The 25,305-nt window shown below is 25.6% G+C and overlaps 2 protein-coding genes across 5 annotated transcripts in view; both read left to right on the top strand.

Moving 5' to 3' along the window:
* Window positions 1-25,305, top strand: part of LOC142228862 (uncharacterized) — a 409,539-nt gene that overhangs the window by 105,222 nt on the left and 279,012 nt on the right. The gene's annotated exons all lie outside the window — the stretch shown is intronic.
* LOC142229882 (salivary endonuclease-like) lies at window positions 9,718-15,451 on the top strand. The gene is made up of 3 exons (XM_075300456.1): window positions 9,718-9,840; window positions 14,118-14,516; window positions 14,588-15,451. Exons 1-3 carry the CDS (start codon window positions 9,792-9,794, stop codon window positions 15,235-15,237), a joined length of 1,098 nt encoding a protein of 365 aa, XP_075156571.1. The 5' UTR covers window positions 9,718-9,791; the 3' UTR covers window positions 15,238-15,451.

The following is a 25,305-nucleotide window of genomic DNA, read 5'->3' as shown; positions in this document are numbered from 1 at the left end:
ACATTTTCTATAGAAATAAAATTTTGACAAAATTTTCTGTGGAAATAAAATTTTCACAAAATTTTCTGTGGAAATGAAATTTTGACAAAATTTTCTATGGATATAAAATTTTGACAACATTTTCCATAGAAAAAAAATTTTGGCAAAAATTTCTATGGAGATTTCCTATAGAAATAAATTTTGACAACATTTTCTATAGAAATAAAATTTTGCCAAAATTTTGGCAAAATTTTCTATAGAAATAATTTTTTTATTGTTGGTTTGTACTTCAATCATATTTGTTGTTTTGATGTCAGCTTTAAAACCATTGCGTTGACTAAACTACAATAGAGGAAAATAAACCAATAGAGGAAAATAATGTTTATCAAATTTATTTGGACAAAGCCCTATAGACTGCCAGATGGTTGGATGGACGCACGTTTCGGAATTACCACATTCCTCATTAGCATCCTCTACTTGAAGCAAAACTATCAACCAGTTATCAGAATAAATTCAGGCAGTTCATTAAACTCAACAATGAACCACACTTGAACCTTCCGAAAAAGGTTTTACATGATAGCCGGTTTATGCCGAAATAAATTCGTACAAACATATCTCTTTTCCTTTCTTTTGTCCCTTTATTCTTTTCCTATGTTTGTTAAGCTACACCTGTAGTTTATTCAATGCATGATTTAAAGCTTAAATCAAAAACAACAGCAAATAAAATTTTGACAAAATTTTTAATACAAATAAAATATTGGCAAAATTTTCCATAGAAATAAAATTTTAGCAAAGTTTGCTACCAAAATAAAATTTTGACAATATTTTCTAAAGAAATAAAGTGTTGACGAAATTTTCTATAGAAATAAAATTTGACAAAATTTTCTATAGAAATAAAATTTTGACAAAGATGTCTTTATATGTAAAATTTTGACAAAAATTTCTTTATATGTAAAATTTTGACAAATTTTTTCTATAGATATAAAATATTGACCAAATTTTCCATAGATAAGAATAAAAAATTTTCTATGAAAATAAAATTTTCTATAGAAAGAAAATTTTGACATTTTTTATAGAAATAAAATATTGACAAAGTTTTCTATAGAAATAAAATTTTGACAAAAGTTTCTGTATATATAACATTCTGATAATATTGTATATAACGATAAAATTTTCTATAAAAATAAATTATTGATTTTCTATAGAAAATTTTTTTTAATTTTCTATAGAACTAAAATTTTGACAAAATTTTCTACTGAAATATTTTTTTTTATGATGTCATTTCCGTAATAGAAGCAGTTTGAATTATAATTTTACTGGAACAATTACTCTTTCCATTGACGTCAATCGATATTGTTTTCTATGTACCTTCCAAAAACAAAAGTCGAGTCATCGAATGCTGTAGTTTTTTTCTATTTTTATTTTCTGTATTCTCTCATCGACAGGCGATGAGATCTGAATATTCGATGTGATCTGAAAATTTTGCAGCTATATTGTTCTACAGCTCTTGTAATACTTCTGCATGTAGAGGTGTTGTAGCCTCCATATAATCCGTTCTGCAGGTGTCTTGGACGTCTATGATTTTTGAATTTTTCATAAATTTGAAGTTCATAAAAAGACCCATCTCCCAAAAGGAGATGGGTCTTTTTGTGAAGCCATAGAGGTGTAAATTTAAACATAGTTTATTATCACACTAATCTCAATTCCCTTAACATTTATTTTTGTCTTGTTTTTTGATTCTATGATTTTTTATTTTTATTTTGGAATTCGAGTTTACAATTTAACACTTCTGAGACACATTGGAGCAGGTAGCACCCAACGATTGGAATCCCACAGCAATTTCAATAATTTCCGGCAATAAAATACCCACCGATGTTATAGAATCACCTTTATGGGCTGCCACTTTTTGTATGGCTGTACCCATAATAATGGGAATCTTTGCCAAATGATCTGGATTAGGATTAGCCACCAGGCACTCCAAAGTAGCACCCATTGTTACTAAAGATTTTCCCAATGCAGCTAAGGCAGCTGCTTCTGCTGGTGGTATAGCATCCGAACAATAATTTGAGACATCATTGCAAGTGGGATCTACTGCAGCAATAGCTGCTGATGTATCTTGGACGACGATTTTCAATAGAGCAGCAAATTTCTCCTCCGTTAGGGGACCATCAACATTGGCCTTAACTCCAGCAACGGTAGCGTCATAAGCCTTATAGGCCTTAGATAAAATTTCAGAATTTTTACCATGAAGAGCAATGCATACAGTTGTCTTTCCTAGCACTTGAACAGCCTTAGCCACTTGGGCCATAAACTGTAGTTGATCCTGGGCTGCTGCATTACTTATGCAGAGACATGAGGTCATAAGAAGAACTAATATGAAAATAATAAAAAAATTTTGTAGATCTTTATAAATTGTTAGAATGTTTTTTTGTTTTTCTTATACCTGTTAAAATTTTGCCAATTGTTTGATTAACCATTTTGCGCACTGTGTGAAAGCGTCCAAATCGTCTGAAAGTAGATTCAATACTTAAGAATCAAAATTCTGTTATTAAATGAATAAATATCTCGCATTTTATAAGACGATTAAAAACTTGTATCGCTAGTATGGTGATGAAGAATTTCTAAAATGTTTTGACTTAATTATACAAAAACTCCGAACTTGTAGAGTCAGTAAGATGGGTAGCCTTTACGATTGTTTAATTGGCTAGAAATGGTGGGGTGTATATACGAAAGGTGACTTTTATATTTCGGGAATAGAGTAAAAAATTTTGATGTTTTCGTAGATTTTGCAACCTATTCTTCTTCAAATAAGTGGTACCTCAATTTTCTTTAGAAATAAAATTTTGAAAAAATTTTCTATAAAAAAATTGATAAAACTAAAATTTTGACAAATTTGTCTAAAAAAATAAAATTATAAATATAAGTAAAAAAAATTGTCTATAGAAATAAAAGTTTGATAAAATTTTCTATAGAAATAAGATTTTAACAAAATTTTCTATGAAAATAAAATTTTGACAAAATTTTCTATAGAAATACAGCTTTGAACAAAAAAACAAATCCAATGGAAATAAAATTTGACGACATTTTCTATAGAAATAAAATTTGACGAAATTTTCTATAGAAATAAAATTTTGACAAAATGTTCTATAGAAATTCAATTTTGCCAAAATTTTATGTATCAAAAAAATTTGATAAATCTAAAACAAAACAAAATTTTCTATAAAAATAAAATTTTGATAAAATTTTCTATAGAAATAAAAGTTTGATAAAAATTTTTACAGAAATAAAATTTTGACAAAATTTTCTATAGAAATAAAATTTTGACAAAATTTTCTATAGAAATAAAATTTTGACAAAATTTTCTATAGAAATAAAATTTTGACAAAATTTTCTATAAAAATAAAATTTTGACAAAATTTTCTATAGAAATAAAATTTGACAAAATTTTCTATAGAAATACAATATTGCCAAAATTTTATGTACCAAAAAAATTTGATAAAACTAAAATTTTGACAAAAAAAAAGGAAATTTTCTTTAGAAATAAAAGTTTGATAAAATTTTTTATAGAAATAAAATTTTAACAAAATTTTCTATAGAAATAACATTTCGACAAAATTTTCTATAGAAATAAAATTTTGACAAAATTTTCTACTGAAATAAAATTTACACAAAATTTTCTATAGAAATAAAATTTTGACAAAATTATCTATGGAAATAAAATTTTGACCAAATTTTCTACAGAAATAAAAATTTGACAAAAGTTTCTACAGAAATAAAAATTTGACAAAATTTTCTACAGAAATAAGATGTTTAAAAAATTTTCTATACAAATAAAATTTTGCCAAAATTTTCTATAGAAATAAAATGTTGACGAAATTTTCTATAGAAACAAAATCTTGACAAAATTTTCTATAGAAATACAATTTTGCCAAAATGTTATGTACCAAAAAATTTGATAAAACTAAAATTTTGCCACAATTTTCTATAAAAAGGAGATTTTCTATAGAAATAAAAGTTTGATAAAATTTTTTAAAGAAATAAAATTTTAACAAAATTTTCTATAGGAGTAACATTTTGACAAAATTTTCTACTGAAATAAATTTTAGACAAAATTTTCTATAGAAATAAATTTTTGACAAAATTTTCTATGGAAATAAAATTTCGACAAAATTTTCTACAAAAATAAAAATTTTACAAAATTTTCTATAGAAATGAAATTTTACAAAATTTTCTATAGAAATACAATTTTGACAAAATTTTCTATGCAAATAAAATTTTGAAAAAAATTTCTATAGAAATAAAATTTTGACAAAATTTTCTATTGAAATAAAATTTTGACAAAATTTTCTATAGAAATAAAATTTTGACAAAAGTTTCTACAGAAATAAAATTTTGACAAAATTTTCTATAGAAATAAAATTTTGACAAAAGTTTCTACAGAAATAAAATTTTGACAAAATTTTCTATAGAAATAAAATTTTGACAAAATTTTCTGTGGAAATAAAATTTCGACATCATTTTCTACAGAAATCAAAATTTCGATAACATTTCCTACAGAAATAAAATTTTACAAAATTTTCTATAGAAATACAATTTTGCCAAAATTTTATGTATCAAAAAAATTTGACAAAACTAAAATTTTGACAAAATTTTCTATAAAAATAAAATTTTGACAAAATATTCTATGGAAATAAAATTTCGACAAAATTTTCTACAGAAATAAAATTATGACAAAATTTTCTATAGAAACAAAATTTTGACAAAATTTTCTATAGAAATAAAATTTTGACAAAATTTTCTATGGGCATAAAATTTCGACAAAATTTTCTATGGAAATAAAATTTCGACAAAATTTTCTACAAAAATAAAGGTTTGACAAAATTTTCTGTAGACATACAATTTTGACAAAATTTTTTATAGAAATAAAATTTTAACCAAAATTTCTATAGAAATAAAATTTTGACAAAATTTTCTACAGAATAAAATTTTAACAAAATTTTGTATAGAAATAAAATTTTGACAAAATTTTGTATAGAAATAAAATTTTGACAAAATTTTCTATACAAATAAAATTTTGACAAAATTTTCTTTAGAAATAAAATTTTGACAACATTTTCTATAGAAATACAATTTTGCCAAAATTTTATGTATTAAAAAAATTTGATAAAACTAAAATTTTGACAAAATTTTCTATAAAAATAAAATTTTAATAAAATTTTCTATAGAAATACAAGTTTTGCAAAATTTTTTATAGAAACAAACATTTTAACAAATTTTTTATAGAAATAAAATTTTAACAAAAATTTCTATAGAAATAAAATTTTCTATAGAATAAAATTTTGACAAAATTTTCTATAGAAATCAAATTTTGACAAAATTTTCTATAGAAGACAAAGTTTTGATAAAATTTTCTATAGAAATAAAAGTTTGATAAAATTTTTATAGAAACAAAATTTTAACAAAATTTTCTATAGAAATAAATTTTTGTACAAAATTTTCTATAGAAATAACATTTTGACAAAATTTTCTATAGAAATAAAATTTTGACAAAATTTTCTATAGAAATAAAATTTTGACAAAATTTTCTATAGAAATAAAATTTTGACAACAGTTTCTATAGAAATAAAATTTTGACAAAATTTTCTATAGAAATAAAATTTTGACAAAATTTTCTATAGAAATAAAATTTTGACAAAATTTTCTATGGAAATAAAATTTTGACAAAATTTTCTATGGAAATAAAATTTTGACAAAATTTGCTATAGAAATAAAATTTTGACAAAATTTTCTACAGAAATAAAAATTTGACAAAATTTTCTACAGAAATAAAAATTTGACAAAATTTTCTATAGAAATAAGACTTTAACAAAATTTTCTATAAAAATAAAATTCGGAAAAAAATCTTTAGAAATAAAATTTTGAAGAAAAAATTTCCAATTCCAAAATTTCCTATGGAAATACAATTTCGACAAAATTTTCTACAGAAATAAAAATTTGACAAAATTTTCTACAGAAATAAAATTTTGACAAAATTTTCTACAGAAATAAAATTTTGACAAAATTTTTTATAAAAATAAAATTTTGACAAAATTTTCTATAGAAATAAAATTTTGACAAAATTTTCTATAGAAATAAAACATTGACTAAATTTTCTACTGAAATAAAATTTTGACTAAATTTTCGATAGAAATAAAATTTTGACAAAATTTTCTACAGAAATACAATTTTGACAAAATTTTCTATAGAAATAAAATTTTGACAAAATTTTCTATAAAAATAAAATTTGAAAAATTTTTTTATAGAAATAAAACTAAAAAAAATCCAATAGAAATAAAATTTTGTCAAATAATAAGAGATATCATAATATATAATATTGCAAATACTGAAACAAATTTCCAAAATATTATATTAAAAATTTCTTTGGAAGAAAAAAACATTTTTTCATACAAGTCACAAAAATTTGGTAAAAAATTTAGAAATAAACTTTTTTTAATTTAGTAGGTTTTTGTTAAAATTTTTTTTCAAATTTGGTAGAAATGCATAAGATTGTCTTAATTTCACGATAGATCACACGACAATCTTGCAATATTAGTTGGCGCACAGAATCAATGGCTGCCGGAAAAACAACTGATTTTGGACGACCTTCACAAAATTCTTCTTGTAATGATAAACACACAGAAAAAAATTTCACGAAAATTTTGCCAATTCAAGTCTTGAGTTTTAAAAAAATATTCAATTAAGTATTTAATTGATTCAACAAATTTTTTAATTGAAACAAAAATCAATCACAAAATAATGTCAATTAATTTTTGAATTGGAGTAATTACATTTCAATTAAAAAATTTAAAAAAAATGATTGAATCTGAAAAAAAAATGGGTGCACTAATCCTCGGCGGAGCTTCACTGCCAAAAATTGAATTAAGTTCATTTGTGTACTATTGTTGAGTTAATCCACGTCGAAAGTGGTATAAAAATAATCGCCCGAAAATGTTGACAATTTATTTTAGCTCGATGATTTCTTTTTTATTTTGGAGGTAACCTTTACATTTGGTCCTTCGAGACGGATCATGGAGTTTTCAAATTTCACCTGAGTGCGTTCTTTTTTGACAAATTTTAACCCTAGTCCGTTATCGTTGATAGTAGATGGGACATTCATGGACTCCTCCACATTGAGCGGCTTCGGTCGATAAAATTGGTCGATGCGTTTAAAGCTGCATGTTCTTTTGCTTGCTCAATTACCCAGCAAAAAAATTTGGAAGTTCTTCCAAAGGCACAACTTTAAAAGCACTTCCAGAAGATGCACTCCCAATGATGTTATTTATTTTAACTACCCAGGAAGTTCTTTTAATTCAATTTTTTATAACTTGGTTTTTTCATACTTTTACGGCCATTTTCATAAAGCTCCGTTAGTGTTCCGTTAATTAACCAACTTTTAAACCGTATTATAGACGAAGCTGCCATCTTGCCTTTATATTCCATAGGCCAGTTAGGAACTTAACTGACGAAAATTTTTCAGTTAAAGTTAGCCGAACAGAAGATATTTGCAATTTACTCTCTTTTAACTGGCAGTTAAAGCCTAACGGATCTACATGAAAATGGCCGTTAATGGGTAATTTTAAATTTTTTTGTTTCAAATAGGTTAAAAACGGAGTAAGAATTCATAAAATGGTAAAAATCATTTAAATTTTGTCGAAAAAAATGCTAAATCCAATCTGAAAAAAATGCGAATTTTTGAAAATATTTGATGCCAAACGTTCCACACAAGCGTAAGAATGCATTAAAATTCATAAAGAAATTTTAAAAATTATTTATTTGTCAAAATATCACAAAATTTCTTAATTCACATCCAAAACATTGAATTCGGATCACACCTAAAGAAGTGATGCAATTTAGTGCAACGGTTTTTGAAATGGAGGACTTCCGTCCTATGACAAGCCCATGTTAAATTCATCGCTTCTGCGTCAATTTTGCACAACTTCCGGATCCAAAAAGAACATTTTCATTACTTTTTTGGCAACGCTTTTTTTGCTGGGTACTTCTTTGTGTTCTTCAACAAGTAAGAAATTTAAAATAGAGAAAATCTGGAACTGTATCGATGTATGCTTCGAAATATGAGGAAATGTGTTACGGTTCGCAAGAACAATTGAAATATTTTTTACCATCAATTACCATCTTTTTCGATACTTTTCTGTCATAAATTTTAAGCAAATTGAATATTTCAAAATTGTTTGTATAAAATAATTTTATTTTGAATTTTTATTTGTCACAATTGTCAGTTAAACATAGGCGTAGCTAGCAACGTTCTCCTAAGAGGTGAATACTACACTGTGTGCTCAATGGTAAGATTCTTCAAAAAAAGAAACAAATAATTCGTGTAAATGGGAAGACACCAGAATATTTAATTCAATGATATATAATCATACTGCATGGTAATTGGGAGGGGAAATGACAAACCCATAAAACGCCTATGCCAAACATAATTTTTACATTGAAGCAAATGAAAACCAGTAATTTTCGTCCGTGTAGGTGTTAAAAACTAACGCTCAGATTTCATTATCTTCTCGAAGATTTACTGGATTGTTGTTGCATTCGTCGTTACTCCCACCCACCCTATCCTTTTATGATTCCTTCTTTTACGTGTTACCCTCCATTCTCCCATCGTATTTAAACGGTTGCAAGTTGGCTTTGTTGCTAAATGATTACTAAACTTAAAATTATACCCTCCATACTATGGTGCAGGGTATAATAACGCTGTAAAATTTATATACATATCGTTCAGCTGCTGGTTTAATTGCAACAAATAATCTTATTAACAGTTTTTGTTTATGAAATTTGCTGTCGTCATCATAAACCAGTAGTGTACACATGCAGAATTCCATTTTTCTTCTCTTTAATGTTCTATCAAGTGCAGATAAAACAAGATTTAATCGCAAAGCTTGTTTCAATTGGTTTGATTTATGCATATTAAAAATAAGAATAAAAGGGAGATGCAAAATTTAGGAAGGCCCGCTACACTATGAAGTATGTTATAAAATAAGTCTGTCAAATTCATTTAAATTTCCACTTGTTGAACAATGTGATTTAAATATCCACTTGATTAAATTTAAATGTATCGATGTATGTTTCGAAATGTGAGGAAATACGTTAGGGTTCGCAAGAAATTCTTACCAATTATCAATTATGAGGACCATTAAGTTCGACACATTTATGTCATAAATTTAAAACAAATGGAAAATTTTTGGTATAATTTTATTTTGTATTTTTATTTGTCACAATTATCAATTAAACACTGGCGTAGCTATCAATATTCTTGTAAGGGGTCAAAGCTACAATGCGTACTCATTGTGAAGATACCTCAAAAAGAGAAAAAATAAATTCTTGTAGATGGGAAGAAGACAGAATATTTAACTCAATGATATATAATTATAGTTTGAAAAAATACTACATAATATTTGGTAGGGGGATGTAACAAACCCATAAAACCTATTTAGCTGCGCCTATGTCATTAAGCAAATACCGACAATCAAAGATCTGCTCAAATGAAAAAATTGTAGTCACCTCATAGCAAGAAACTACCTTCCTAAATATGCTTTGGTTGTTAATACAATTTGAAAATCACATTTCCTCATTGAAATAAAATTGGGGGATTCCCATTTTTCGTATTTCCTATTTTATTTATGATGCTTCTGTTTTAATTGTCAAAATTACTTCAATTCATTTAAAGTAATTTTCATAATATTTCGAGCCATCTACTCTTTATTTTCGGTTAAATAGTTTTCTAAATTCTCTGTAAACTAAGAATTATAAACAATATGAAACTGCCCAATATACTTACCATTTTGATGATACTGACTCTTAAAGGTAAGATTTTCAAAAGAAATTATTTCCTAGTTAGTATATAAAAAGTATATCTTAGGAACTGAAACCAAAAACAAACTATGATTAATTTCTTCAAAAAAAATGTAAGCAACTTCTAAATTTCTATAGAAAATTTTGCACAAAATTTTATTTCTATATAAAATTTTGGCAAAATTTTATTTCTATTGAAAATTTTATCTCTATAGAAAATTTTGTGGAAATTTTCGATTTCTATAGCAAATTTTGACAACAGTTTATTTCTATAGAAAATTTTCTCAACATTTTATTTCTATAGAAAATATTGTCAAAATTTTATTTCTATAGCAATAAATATTTCTATAGAACATTTTGCCAAAATTTTAATTCCATAGAAAATTTTGTCAAAATTTTATTTTTATAGAAAATTTTGTCAAAAGTTTACTTCTATAGAAAATTTTGTCACAATTTTATTTCTATAGAAATTTTTTCCAAAATTTTATTTCTATAGAAAATGTTGTCAAAGTTACGATTTCTATAGAAAATTATATCAACATTTTATTGCTATAGAATATGTTACCAAAATTGTATTTCTATAGAAATTTTTTGCAAAGTTTCGATTTCTATAGAAAATTTTGTCAAAATTTTACCTCTATTGAAGCTTTTGTCAAAGTTTCAAATTTTTAGCAAATTTTCGTTTTCTATAGAAAATTTTGTCAAAATGTTATTTCTATAGATTTTTTTTAGATTACGATTTCTATAGAAAGTTATGTCAAAGTTTTCGATTTCTATAGAAAATTTGGCCAAACATTTATTTCTATTGAAAATTTCGTCAAAATTTTACTTCTAAAGAAAATTTTATCTCTATAGGAAGTTTTATCAAAATTTTATCTCTATACAAAATTTGTCTAAATTTTATCTCTATAGAAATTGTTTGCAAATATTCTATATCTGTAGAAAAGTTTGCCAAAATTTTATTTCTTCAGAAAAGTTTGTAAACATTTTCGATTTCTATAGAAAATGTTGTCAAAATTCACTTCTATAGAAAATTTTGTCACAATTTTATTTCTATAGAACATTTTGTCAAAATTTTATTTCTATAGAAAATTTTATCAAAATTTTATTTCCATAGAAAATTTTGTCAAAATTTTATTTCTATAGAAAATGTTTTCAAAATTTACTTCTATAGAAAATTTTGTCACAATTTTTTGTCAATAGTTTACTGCTATAGAAAATTTTGTCAAAATTTTATTTCTATAGAAAATGTTTTCACAATTTACTTCTATAGAACATTTTGTCAAAATTTTATTTCTATAGAAAATGTTTTCAAAATTTACTTCTATAGAAAATTTTGTCAAAATTTTATTTCTATAGCAATTTTTTGGAAATTGTCGATTTTTATAGAAAATTTTGTAAAAATTTTATTTCTGAAGAAAATTTTGTAAAAATTTTATTTCTGAAGAAATTTTTTTTAAAAATTTTATTCCTATAGAAAATTGTGTCAAAATTTTATATCTATAGAAAATTTTGTCAAAACGTTATTTCTATAGAAAATTTTGTCAAAATTTTATTTCTATAGAAAATTTTGTCAATATTTTATTTCTAAGAAAATTTTGTAAAAATTATATTTCTATAGAAAATTTTGTAAAAATTTTATTTCTATAGAAGATTTTGTCAAAATTTCAATTTTTTTTTAATTTTTTTTCAAATTTTCGATTTCTATAGAAAAATTTGTCAACATTTTTGGTTTCTTTCTATAGAAACTTTGGCCAAAACTTTATTTCTATAGAAAATTCAAAATTTTATTTATATAGAAAATCTTGCCAAAATTTTATTTCTATTGAAAAATTTTTCTTCAAAAACTTAAAAAAAAAATCTGAATTTTATATTTTTATAGAAAATTTTGTCGAAATTTTATTTCTATAGATTCTTTTTATTTTTGAAGAAAATTTTGTCAAAATTTTAGTTCTATTGAAAATTTTGTCAAAATTTTTTTTTCTATAGAAAATTTTGTCGAAGTTTCGATTTCTATAGAAAATTATATCAACATTTTATTGCTATAGAAAATGTTACCAAAATTGTATTTTTATAGAAATTTTATGCAAAGTTTCGATTTCTATAGAAAATTTGGTCAACATTTTACCTCTATTGAAGATTTTGTCAAAGTTTCAAATTTTTAGCAAATTTTGTCAAAAGTTTATTTCTATAGATTTTTTTTCAGTTTACGGTTTCTATAGAAAATTTTGTCAAAATTTTTGATTTCTATAGAAAATTTGGCCAAAAATTTATTTCTATTGAAAATTTCGACAAAATTTTACTTCTAAAGAAAATTTTATCTCTATAGGAAGTTTTATCAAAATTTTATCTCTATACAAAATTTGTCTAAATTTTATCTCTATAGGAATTTTTTGCAAATATTCTATATCTGTAGAAAATTTTGCCAAAATTATTTTCGATTTCAATAGACAATTTTATCAAAATTTTATTTCTTCAGAAAATTTTGTAAACATTTTCGATTTCTTTTTTTTTTAATTTTATTTCTACAGAAAATTTTGTCACAATTTTATTTTTATAGAAAATTTTGTGAAAATATTATTTCTATAGAAAATTTGGTGAACATCCCAGCAAAAAAAGCGTCGCCAAAAAGAAATGAAAATGTTCTTTTTGGATCCGGAAGTGGTGCAAAATTGACGCAGAAGCGATGAATTTAAAATGGGCTTGTCATGGAATGGAAGTCCTTTATTTCAACAGCCGTTGCACTGAATTTGCATCACTTCTTTAGGTGTGATCCGAATTCAATGTTTTGGATGTAAATTAAAAAAGTCTGTGATATTTTGTCAAAAAATTATTTTTATAATTTTTTAAAATTTTTAATGGATTCTAACGTTTGTGGGAAACCTTTGATCTCAAATATTTTCAAAAATTCACAATTTTTTCAAATTGGATTTAGCATTTTTTTTTCGACAAAATTTAAATGATTTCTACTATTCTATGAATTCTTACCCTGTTTTTTACCTATTTGAAACAAAAAAAGTTAAAATTACCCATTAAAAGTATGAAAAACCAAGATATAGAAAATTTAATTAAAAGAACTTCCTAGTAAATATAAAATAACTTCCTAGTAAAAATAAGGAACATCATTGGGAGTGCATCTTCTGGAAGTGCTGTTAAAGTTGTGCCTTTGGAAGAACTTCCAAATTTTTTGCTAAGATATTATTTCTATAGAAAATTTTGCAAAAATTTTATTTCTATAGAAAATTTTGTCATGAGTTTATTTCATTAGAAATTATCGCCAACATTTTATTTCTATAGCAATTTATGGCAAAATTTTATTTCTGTAGACATTTTTGTCAAAATTTTGGCAACATTGTATTTCTATATAAAATGTTCTCAACATTTTATTTCAATAGAAAATTTTCTCATTATTTAATTTCTATGGAAAATTTTGTTAAAATTTTATATCTATAGCAAATTTTTTAAAATGTTTGTTTCTATAAAAAATTTTGTCACAATTTTATTTCTATAGAAAATTTTGTCAACATTTTATTTCTATAGAAAATTTTGCCAAAATTTTATTTTTATAGTAAATTTTGTCAAGATTTTATTTTCTTAGAAATTTTTGCCAAGATTTTATTTCTTTAGAAATTTTTGCCAAAATTGTATTTCTGTAGTAATTTTTGTCAAGATTTTATTTCTATAGACAATTTTTTTCAAAATTTTATTTCTGTAGAAGATTTTGTCAAAATTTTATTTCCGTAAAAAATTTCGTCAACATTTTATTTCTATATAAAATTTTCTCAAAATTTTATTTCGATGGAAAACTTTCTTAAAATTTTATTTCATGGAAAATTTTGTCAAAATTTTATATCTATAGGAAATGTTTTAAAAATTTTATTTCTCTAAAATTTTTTGTCAAAATCTTATTTCTATAAAAAATTTTGTCAACATTTTATTTTTATAGAAAATTTTGTCCATATTTTATTCCTATACAAAATTTTGTCAAAATTGTATTCCAATAAAAATTTTTCTCAAAATTGTATTTCTGTAGAAAATTTGCTTAAAATGTTTTTCTATAGTAAATTTTGCCAAAATTTTATTAAAATTTTATTTCTATACAAAATTTTTATTAAAATTTTATTTCTATACAAAATTTTATTTCTATAGAAGATTTTGTCAAAATGTTATTTGTATAAAAATGTGGTTGCTATAGAATTTTTTTTTGCAAAATTTTATTTCCATAGGAAATTTCTGCCAAGTTTTGTTTCTATAAACTTGTTGAACATATTTTTCTCTTACTCTTGTAGTGTTCCTAGTTTCTTCTTCATGTGTCTTTCAAGACCATCATATTCGCAATGAATGGCGTTTGGTGTTGGAATTTAAAGATGAAGAATTGAAATTATTACGACAACGACTAGTGGCTGATGGATCTACATTGTATTTTGTATGCGGAAATGATGAGGTGACCGAAATCAAGTGTGAGAATAACCAATTCAGTGAACCGTTGCCTCTAGGACATTGTTATAGTCCTCCAAAGCCCATATTAAAGCTCGAATCTGACAGAGAACTATGTACATATCAATTATATCGAGTTGGTTTTAATATTCGATGTAGGGATCAAGATTACTTTTTTTCCACATACCTGGTGTGTTTTGATCTAGAGAACATGCGATCTCGATTTACCATCAATGAGGCATATCCATTTGGTAAACAAAAATTTAGATGGTGTTGATTTTTTTTATTTTCTATTTCTATAATATTTTGCTCTCTTCTTCAGTCCAGGGCCGCCCTAGAGATATGCGTTTCGATCCTGATGAAATTTTTACCATGAACATATTTTCTGCTTTTAACAAACGTGATATTTTAGCTCGCTTTAAACAGCTTTTGGGGCCACAGCAAACATTCATGGGCTATGATGAACAAGAGAGACGTTTCGATCGTGGTCATTTAACACCAGCTGGAGATTTTATGTTTAACACCCTGATCGCTTCCAGCTTCAAGATGATTAATGTTATACCCCAATTTCATTCCATCAATGATGGCAATTGGAGACGTCTGGAAGAATGGGCTCGTAATCCCATGAATACGCCAAGTAAAGTGTGTAGTGGAGCTTTTCCCATGGTTCTTAGATTGCCAAATTCTGAGGGCCAAGATATCCCCATATTCTTTCGAAATGAGCGTATACCGGTGCCATTGTGGACCTTCAAAATTGTTCTCAATCGAGATGGAGTGAGGACTGTATTTGTTCAATATAACAATATTCACGATACGAGAATGCCTCCACAATTTCCTGACGTTAGGTGTAAGATTGTGGCTTGTCCATCTAGTTTGTATTTGATGCAATCGAATTTTCTTGGCTATACCTACTGTTGTGACGAACGGCAATTCATGGATCAGATGATGCCACATTTAAAAGGTTACTGCTAAAAAGAATGTTGTATGATGTGCTAGAAGATTTTTGTAAGTGGCTTTGGTTTCTGTCCCGAAAGAAAGGAGATCAATTTTCCTGAGAGGCATGAATGGGAAATAGAAACGGAAGAATCGCTATAGAAAGAGCTGAAGTTTTAATGTTGGTTTATTCCTGTTAATGGTATCGAATCTTATGAAAATTTTGGGTAAATAAATTTTACGATTATCTTTAGAGTTTTTTTATACCCTCCACCATAGGATGGGGATATATTAAGTTTGTCATTCCGTTTGTAACACATCGAAATATTGCTTTAAGACCCCATAAAGTATATATATTCTGGGTCGTGGTGAAATTCTCAGTCCATCTGAGCATGTCCGTCCGTCCGTCTGTTGAAATCACGCTAACTTCCGAACGGAACAAGCTATCGACTTGAAACTTGACACAAGTAGTTGTTACTGATGTAGGTCGGATGGTGTTGCAAATGGATCGGTCCACTTTTACGTATATCCCCCATATAAACGGACCCCCAAATTTGGCTTGCGAATCCTCCAAGAGAAGCAAATTTCACCTGATCCAGCTGAAATTTGGTACATGGTATTAGTATATGGTCTCTAACAATCATGCAACAATTGGTCCACATCGGTCCATAATTATATATAGCCCCCATATAAACCGATCCCCCGATTTGGCTTGCGGAGCCTCTAAGAGAAGCAAATTTCATCCGATCCGGCTGAAATTTGGTACATGGTCTTAGTATATGCTCTCTAACAAACATGCAAAAATTGGTCCACATCGACCCACAATTATATATAGCCCCCATATAAACCGTTCCCCAGATTTGGCTTGCGAAGTCTCCAAGAGAAGCAAATTTCATCCAATCCGGTTGTAATTTTGAACATGGTGTTAGTATATGATCTTTAATAACCGTGCCAGAATTGGTCCATATCGGTCCATAATTATATATAGCCCCCATATAAAACGTTCTCCAGATTTGACCTCCGGAGCCTCTTGGAGGAGCAAAATTCATCCGATCCGGTTCAAATTAGGAACGTGGTGTTAGTATATGGTCATAATCATGGTTGCCACTAGAGCCAAAAATAATCTACCAAAATTTTATTTCTATAGAAAATTTTGTCAAAATTTTATTTCTATAGAAAATTTTGTCAAAATTTTATTTCTATAGAAAATTTTTTCAAAATTTTATTTCTATAGAAAATTTTGTCAAAATTTTATTTCTAGAGAAAATTTTATCAAAATTTTATTTCTGTAGAAATTTTTGTCAAAATTTTCTTTCTATAGAAAACTTTGTCGAAATTTTTATTTCTATAGAAAATTTTGTGAAAATTTTATTTCTATAGAAAATTTTGTTAAAATTTTATTTCTGTAGAAAATTTTGTCAAAATTTTATGTCTACTTTGTCAAACTGAATTATATACGTATTGGATCGATCTTTTTGATTTAATATATACCACGTATGGACTTACATACAATTTAGAAGATGGTGTTAGGAGGTTTTAAGATACCTTGCCATCGGCAAGCGTTACCGCAACTTAAGTAGTTCGATTATGGATGGCAGTGTTTAGAAGAAGTTTCTACGCAATCCATGATGGAGGGTACATAAGCTTCGGCCTGGCCGAACTTACGGCCATATATACTTGTTTTAATATAAGCTGTGAAAAATTACATTCGCTATCTAGATTGGGTTGGTGCATTGCGGCAGCCCGTAGTTTCAGGCTCACTTAGACAATTCCGTCCATTGTGATACCACAAGTGGTGAACTTCTCTCTGTTAGCAATGAGTGCTGCCCCATTGATTTTTAGCTCAATGACAACAAACCTCCTTTTTATAGCCGAATCCTAACGGCATTTCATATTACGTTAACAAGACTTAGAAATATATTTAAAACATCAGAAATGTTTCCAGAATTACTGAGAGGAGGATTATCTATCTTTATTACATATTAAAACTTTTCCAGCCCTCGAAATATGTCAAATAGTTGTCTCTTGAGTTTTGCGGAACGAATTCGTTGAATACAACGGCCAGATAGTTCAGGCTCACTTAGACTATTCAGTCCATTGTGATACAACAGTTCTATCCGATTGTATGTTTAGATGACAAGAGATCTCCTTTTTATGGCCTAGTCCGAACGGCGTTTAACACTACGACGAATTTGGTTGCGGAATCCTCAAAAGCAATGCATTTTAGATGGGTTTTATCGTAGGGTGGAAATCATCTTTTTAAGTATCGGCTGCATTGGTTTCGCATTAGTGGAATTTGCCATTATATTATTTTTTTACTGTGTTTTATTTTCCAGTTGACCTATTTTGTTCGTAAAGAAACTAAATTAAAAACTCCTCTTTAAGTAGCTAAATTGCAAAACCAAAATGTGGATTAATTAATTTTTAACTTTTCAAAAATTTTGATATTTTTGGGCTGGAAAATTCATGTCATAAAATTTTTGTTTGAAATATGTTGAAATTGATCTTGTCATTGTTGAAGCCAATAGAAATATTGCAAACAGCCAGTGAATTGCAATAATACGATTATCTGTTGTCTTTTGTAAATTCTACTGTCCCACAAAAGAGCTGCTATACAGAAATCCTATGGGGCACTTGTTTTTGTAGATAGTACAATAACAACGCATGAATTAGAAGGAAGGGAATGTCTGTTTTGTAGAAAGTTTGGAATTTGTTGCACACTGAAAAAAAAACTACAAATCAATGCAATTCCAAATAAGTTAATTTTACTAGTCAATTGAAAAGTACCGGATGAAATATATTGACAACCCTGCACCCAAAGAATAAATACTTTACTCAGGGACAAAAATTTAGCAAAACGAAGTATTGAAGTATTTAAGAGCAAATAAGTCAGAATTTTTAACAAACGTTACAAGTTAGTCTCTAATATTTTTTGTATATGCTTTTAAGGCAAACCTTTTTTAACGTAAAAAAAAAAATAAAAATCCGTTGTAAAATTTCGTTTCGTAAGGAAAAGGATACACGATTTTAAGTGTGCATGTTTCTGCTATGTTTCTTCACTATATAAAGGGTGGTTAAATTGTAAGGGCCGATGTTGAATGTGAACCACACCTAAACGCCAAGTTTTTTACCGAATTTTATTTGACATGTCTCTATTTCAGACTTACTCAATTTCAACCATGGAGAGATACACAACCCAACAACGTGTTAAATGGTTCCAACAAATGGCAACAGTGGATGATCAATTTTCGAAGAAAATCATCTTCAGTGATGAGGCACATTTTCACCTCAGTGGATTCGTCAATAAACAGAATTGCCGCATTTGGGTGAATGAGAATCCAAGAGTGATTGTCAAAAAACCAATGCACCCACAAAGAGTGACTGTTTGGTGCGGTTTATGGGCTGGCGGCATCATCGGGCCGTATTTTTTCCAAAATGAGGCCGGTCAGGCAGTTACTGTGAATGGTGTTCGCTATCGTGAGATGATAACGAACTTTTTATGGCGCGAATTGGAAGATATGGATGTGGACGATATGTGGTTTCAGCAGGACGGAGCCACTTGCCACACAGCTAACGAAACAATGGCTATTTTGCGCAACAAATTCAATGGCCGTGTTATCTCACGTAATGGCGAGTCAATTGGCCGCCAAGATCATGTGATTTGACACCGTTGGACTCTTTTCTGTGGGGTTATTTGAATGAAAGTGTGTACGTCCATTATGCCGTGTACATTATGCCTCGGCGTCATCGAAAATTTGGACCATCGGATGAAGGTGTGTCACCGAGGTCGCGGCGCCCATTTGACGGATATTTTGTTCCATACATAATTGAGTAATATCAATATATCATAATAAAATAAAATTACAATAATTTCCTACATAGTTTGTGTTTTATTCAAAATCAACATCGGCCCTTGAAATTTTTATTATTTATTTTTGAATTCACAGTTTCTATACCCTCCACCATAGCATGGGGGTATATTAACATTGTCATTTCATTTGTAACACATCGAAATATTGTTCTAAAACCACATCTAGTATATATATTCTGGGTCGTGTAGAAATTCTGAGTCGATCTAAGCATGTCCGTCCGTCCATTTGCTTAAATCACGCTAACATCTGAACGAAACAAGCTTAGCATATGTAGGTGTAATTGATGCAGGTCGGATGGTATTGCAAATCGGCCATAATATTGGCCCACTTTTACGTGTAGCCCCCATATAAACCGACCCTCAGATTTGGAGCCTCTTAGAGAAGCAAATTTCATCCGATCCTGTTGAAATTTGGTACGTGGTGTCAGTATATGGTCTCTAATAACCATGCAAAAATTGGTTCATATCGGTCCATAATAATATGTTACATAGGCCCCATATAAATCGATCCCCAGATTTGACCTCCGGAATATCTTGGAGGAGCAAAATTCATCTGATTCGGTTGAAATTTGGTACATTGCGCTAGAATATGGCCTCCAACAACCATGCCAAAATTTGTCCATATCGATCCATAGTTATATGGCCCCCAAATAAACCGATCCCCAATCACACAAAAATTGGTACATATCGCTAAATATAATCTTCCGAAATTTTATTTCTATAGAAAATTTGGTCAAAATTGTATTTCTATACAAAATTTTGTCAACATTTTATTTCTATAGAATTTTTTGTCAAAATTTTATTCCTACAAATTTTTATTCGTTTTGTCAAAATTTTATTCGTAGAGAAAGTTTTTTCAAAATTTTATTTCTGTAGCTAATTTTTTAAAAATTATATTTCTATAGATATTTTTTTAAAAAGTATATTTCTATAGGACATTTTGTCAACATTTTTATTCTATAGATAATTTTTTAAAAATTATATTTCTATAGAAAATTTTGTCAAAATTTTATTTCTATAGAAAATTTCGTCAAAATTTTATTTCTATAGAAAATTTCGACAACATTTTTTTTCTATAGAAAATTATGTCAAAATTTTATTTCTATAGAAAATTTTGTCAAAATTTTATTTCTATAGAAAATGTTGTCAAAAATTTATTTCTACAGAAAAATATGTCAACATTTTAGTTCTATGAAAAATTTTTGTAAATAGTGTATTTTTATAGAAAATTTTGTCAAAATTTTATTAAAAAAAATAAATTTTATTCTATAGAAAATTTTATCAAAATTTTATTTCTATAAAAATTTTGTCAACATTTTATTTCTATAGAATTTTTTGTCAAAATTTTATTCGTACAAATTTTTATTCGTTTTGTCAAAACTTTATTCGTAGAGAAAGTTTTTTCAAAATTTTAATTCTATAGATAATTTTTTTAATAATTATATTTCTAAAGAAAATTTTTTAAAAAAATTATTTCTATAGAAAATTTTGTCAACATTTTATTTCTATAGAAAATTTTGTCAAAATTTTATTTCTATAGATAACTTCGTCAAAATTTTATTTCTATAGAAAATTTCGTCAAAATTTTTTTTCTATAGAAAGTTTTGTCAAAATTGTATTTCGATAGAAAATTTTGTCAAAATTTTATTTCTATAGAAAATTTTGTCAAAATTTTATTCGTAGAGAATTTTTCAAAACTTTGTTTCTATAGATAATTATTTTAATAATTATATTTCTATAGAAAATTTTTCAAAATTTTAATACTATAGAAAATTTTGTCAACATTTTATTTCTATAGAAAATTTGTCAACATTTTATTTCTATAGAAATTTTTGTCAAAATTTTATTTCTATGAAAAAATTTTGAAAAAAGTATATTTCTATTGAAAATTTTGTCAAAATTTTATTTATATGAAAAAATTTTGCAAAAGTGTATTTCTATAGAAAACTTTGTCAAAATGTTATTAAAAAAAAAGTAAATTTTATTTCTATAGAAAATTTAGTCAAAATGTTATTTTTATAGAAAATTTAGTCAAAATTTTATTTCTGTAGAATTTTTTGTCTAAATTTTTTCGTAAAAATTTTTATCCGTTTTGTCAAAATTTTATTCGTAGAGAAAGTTTTTTCAAAATTTTATTTCTATTGATAATTTTTTAAAAATTATATTTCTATAGAAAATGTTGTCAACATTTTATTTCTATAGATAATTTTGTCAAAATTTATTTTTTTATAGAAAATTGCGTCAACATTTAATTTCTATAGAAAATTTCGTCAAAATTTAATTTCTATAAATAATTTCGTCAAAATTTTATTTCTATAGAAAATTTTTGCAAAATTTTATTTCTATGAAAAAAATTTGTAAAAAGTTTATTTCTATAGAAAATTTTATTTAAAAAAATAAATTTTATTTCTATAGAAAATTTTGTCAAAATGTTATTTTTATAGAAAATTTTGTCAAAATTTTATTTCTATAGAAAATTTTGTCAAAATCTTATTTCTATAGAATTTTTTGTCAAAATTTTATTCGTACAAATTTTTATTTGTTTTGTCAAAATGTTATTCGTAGAGAAAGTTTTTCAAAATTTTATTTCTATAGATAATTTTTTAAAAATTATATTTCTATAGATAATTTTTTAAAAATTATATTTCTATAGAAAATCTCGTCAAAATTTAATTTCTATAGAAAATTTCGTCAAAATTTTATTTCTATAGAAAATTTTGTCAAAATTTTATTTCTATAGAAAATTTTGTCAAAATTTTATTTCTATAGAAAATTTTGTCAAAATTTTATTTCTAGAAAATTTTGTCAAAATTTTATTCGTAGAGAAAGTTTTTTCAAACTTTTATTTCTATAGATAATTTTTTAAAAATTATATTTCTATAGAAAATTTTGTCAAAATTTAATTTCTATAGAAAATTTCGTCAAAATTTTATTTCTATAGAAAATTTTGTCAAAAATTTATTTCTACAGAAAAATATGTCAACATTTTAGTTCTATGAAAAATTTTTGTAAATAGTGTATTTTTATAGAAAATTTTGTCAAAATTTTATTAAAAAAAATAAATTTTATTCTATAGAAAATTTTATCAAAATTTTATTTCTATAAAAATTTTGTCAACATTTTATTTCTATAGAATTTTTTGTCAAAATTTTATTCGTACAAATTTTTATTCGTTTTGTCAAAACTTTATTCGTAGAGAAAGTTTTTTCAAAATTTTAATTCTATAGATAATTTTTTTAATAATTATATTTCTAAAGAAAATTTTTTAAAAAAATTATTTCTATAGAAAATTTTGTCAACATTTTATTTCTATAGAAAATTTTGTCAAAATTTTATTTCTATAGATAACTTCGTCAAAATTTTATTTCTATAGAAAATTTCGTCAAAATTTTTTTTCTATAGAAAGTTTTGTCAAAATTGTATTTCGATAGAAAATTTTGTCAAAATTTTATTTCTATAGAAAATTTTGTCAAAATTTTATTCGTAGAGAATTTTTCAAAACTTTGTTTCTATAGATAATTATTTTAATAATTATATTTCTATAGAAAATTTTTCAAAATTTTAATACTATAGAAAATTTTGTCAACATTTTATTTCTATAGAAAATTTGTCAACATTTTATTTCTATAGAAATTTTTGTCAAAATTTTATTTCTATGAAAAAATTTTGAAAAAAGTATATTTCTATTGAAAATTTTGTCAAAATTTTATTTATATGAAAAAATTTTGCAAAAGTGTATTTCTATAGAAAACTTTGTCAAAATGTTATTAAAAAAAAAGTAAATTTTATTTCTATAGAAAATTTAGTCAAAATGTTATTTTTATAGAAAATTTAGTCAAAATTTTATTTCTGTAGAATTTTTTGTCTAAATTTTTTCGTAAAAATTTTTATCCGTTTTGTCAAAATTTTATTCGTAGAGAAAGTTTTTTCAAAATTTTATTTCTATTGATAATTTTTTAAAAATTATATTTCTATAGAAAATGTTGTCAACATTTTATTTCTATAGATAATTTTGTCAAAATTTATTTTTTTATAGAAAATTGCGTCAACATTTAATTTCTATAGAAAATTTCGTCAAAATTTAATTTCTATAAATAATTTCGTCAAAATTTTATTTCTATAGAAAATTTTTGCAAAATTTTATTTCTATGAAAAAAATTTGTAAAAAGTTTATTTCTATAGAAAATTTTATTTAAAAAAATAAATTTTATTTCTATAGAAAATTTTGTCAAAATGTTATTTTTATAGAAAATTTTGTCAAAATTTTATTTCTATAGAAAATTTTGTCAAAATCTTATTTCTATAGAATTTTTTGTCAAAATTTTATTCGTACAAATTTTTATTTGTTTTGTCAAAATGTTATTCGTAGAGAAAGTTTTTCAAAATTTTATTTCTATAGATAATTTTTTAAAAATTATATTTCTATAGATAATTTTTTAAAAATTATATTTCTATAGAAAATCTCGTCAAAATTTAATTTCTATAGAAAATTTCGTCAAAATTTTATTTCTATAGAAAATTTTGTCAAAATTTTATTTCTATAGAAAATTTTGTCAAAATTTTATTTCTATAGAAAATTTTGTCAAAATTTTATTTCTAGAAAATTTTGTCAAAATTTTATTCGTAGAGAAAGTTTTTTCAAACTTTTATTTCTATAGATAATTTTTTAAAAATTATATTTCTATAGAAAATTTTGTCAAAATTTAATTTCTATAGAAAATTTCGTCAAAATTGTATTTCTATAGAAAATTTTGTCCAAATTGTCTTTCTATAGAAAATTTTGTCAAAATTTTATTTCTATAGATAATTTTTTAAAAATTATATTTCTATAGAAAATTTTGTCAAAATTGTATTTCTAAGAAAATTTTGTCAAAATTTTCTTTCTATAGAAAATTTTGTCAAAATTTTATTTCTATTGAAAATTTTGTCAAAATTTTATTTCTATAGAAAATTTTGTCAAAATTTTATTTCTATAGAAAATTTTGTCAAAATTGTATTTCTATAGAAAATTTTGTCAAAATTTAATTTCTATAGAAAATTTCGTCAAAATTTAATTTCTATAGAAAATTTCGTCAAAATTTTATTTCTATAGAAAATTGTGTCAAAATTTTATTTCTATAGAAAATTTTGTAAAATTTTTATTTCTATAGAAAATTTTGTAAAAATTTTATTTCTATAGAAAATTTTGTCAAACTGAATTATATAACATACGTATTTAATATGCCTTTTTTTGTTTAATAAAGGGTGATTTGTTAAGAGCTTGATAACTTTTTTTTTAAAAAAAACGCATAAAATTTGCAAAATCTCATCGGTTCTTTATTTGAAACGTTAGATTGGTCCATGACATTTACTTTTTGAAGATAATTTCATTTAAATGTTGACCGCGGCTGCGTCTTAGGTGGTCCATTCGGAAAGTCCAATTTTGGGCAACTTTTTCGAGCATTTCGGCCGGAATAGCCCGAATTTCTTCGGAAATGTTGTCTTCCAAAGCTGGAATAGTTGCTGGCTTATTTATGTAGACTTTAGACTTGACGTAGCCCCACAAAAAATAGTCTAAAGGCGTCAAATCGCATGATCTTGGTGGCCAACTTACCGGTCCATTTCTTGAGATGAATTGTTCTCCGAAGTTTTCCCTCAAAATGGCCATAGAATCGCGAGCTGTGTGGCATGTAGCGCCATCTTGTTGAAACCACATGTCAACCAAGTTCCGTTCTTCCATTTTTGGCAACAAAAAGTTTGTTAGCATCGAACGATAGCGATCGCCATTCACCGTAACGTTGCGTCCAACAGCATCTTTGAAAAAATACGGTCCAATGATTCCACCAGCGTACAAACCACACCAAACAGTGCATTTTTCGGGATGCATGGGCAGTTCTTGAACGGCTTCTGGTTGCTCTTCACTCCAAATGCGGCAATTTTGCTTATTTACGTAGCCATTCAACCAGAAATGAGCCTCATCGCTGAACAAAATTTGTCGATAAAAAAGCGGATTTTCTGCCAACTTTTTTAGGGCCCATTCACTGAAAATTCGACGTTGTGGCTCGTTAGTAAGTCTATTCATGATGAAATGTCAAAGCATACTGAGCATCTTTCTCTTTGACACCATGTCTGAAATTCCACGTGATCTGTCAAATACTAATGCATGAAAATCCTAACCTCAAAAGAATCACCCTTTATATACGCCGTATGGAGTAACTTACAATTTAGAAGACGGTGTTTTAAGATACCTTGCCATA

Source organism: Haematobia irritans, chromosome 3 (assembly GCF_050003625.1).
Source record: "Haematobia irritans isolate KBUSLIRL chromosome 3, ASM5000362v1, whole genome shotgun sequence".
Taxonomy (NCBI): Eukaryota; Metazoa; Arthropoda; class Insecta; order Diptera; family Muscidae; genus Haematobia; species Haematobia irritans.
This window is presented reverse-complemented; position numbering and strand designations above follow the sequence as displayed.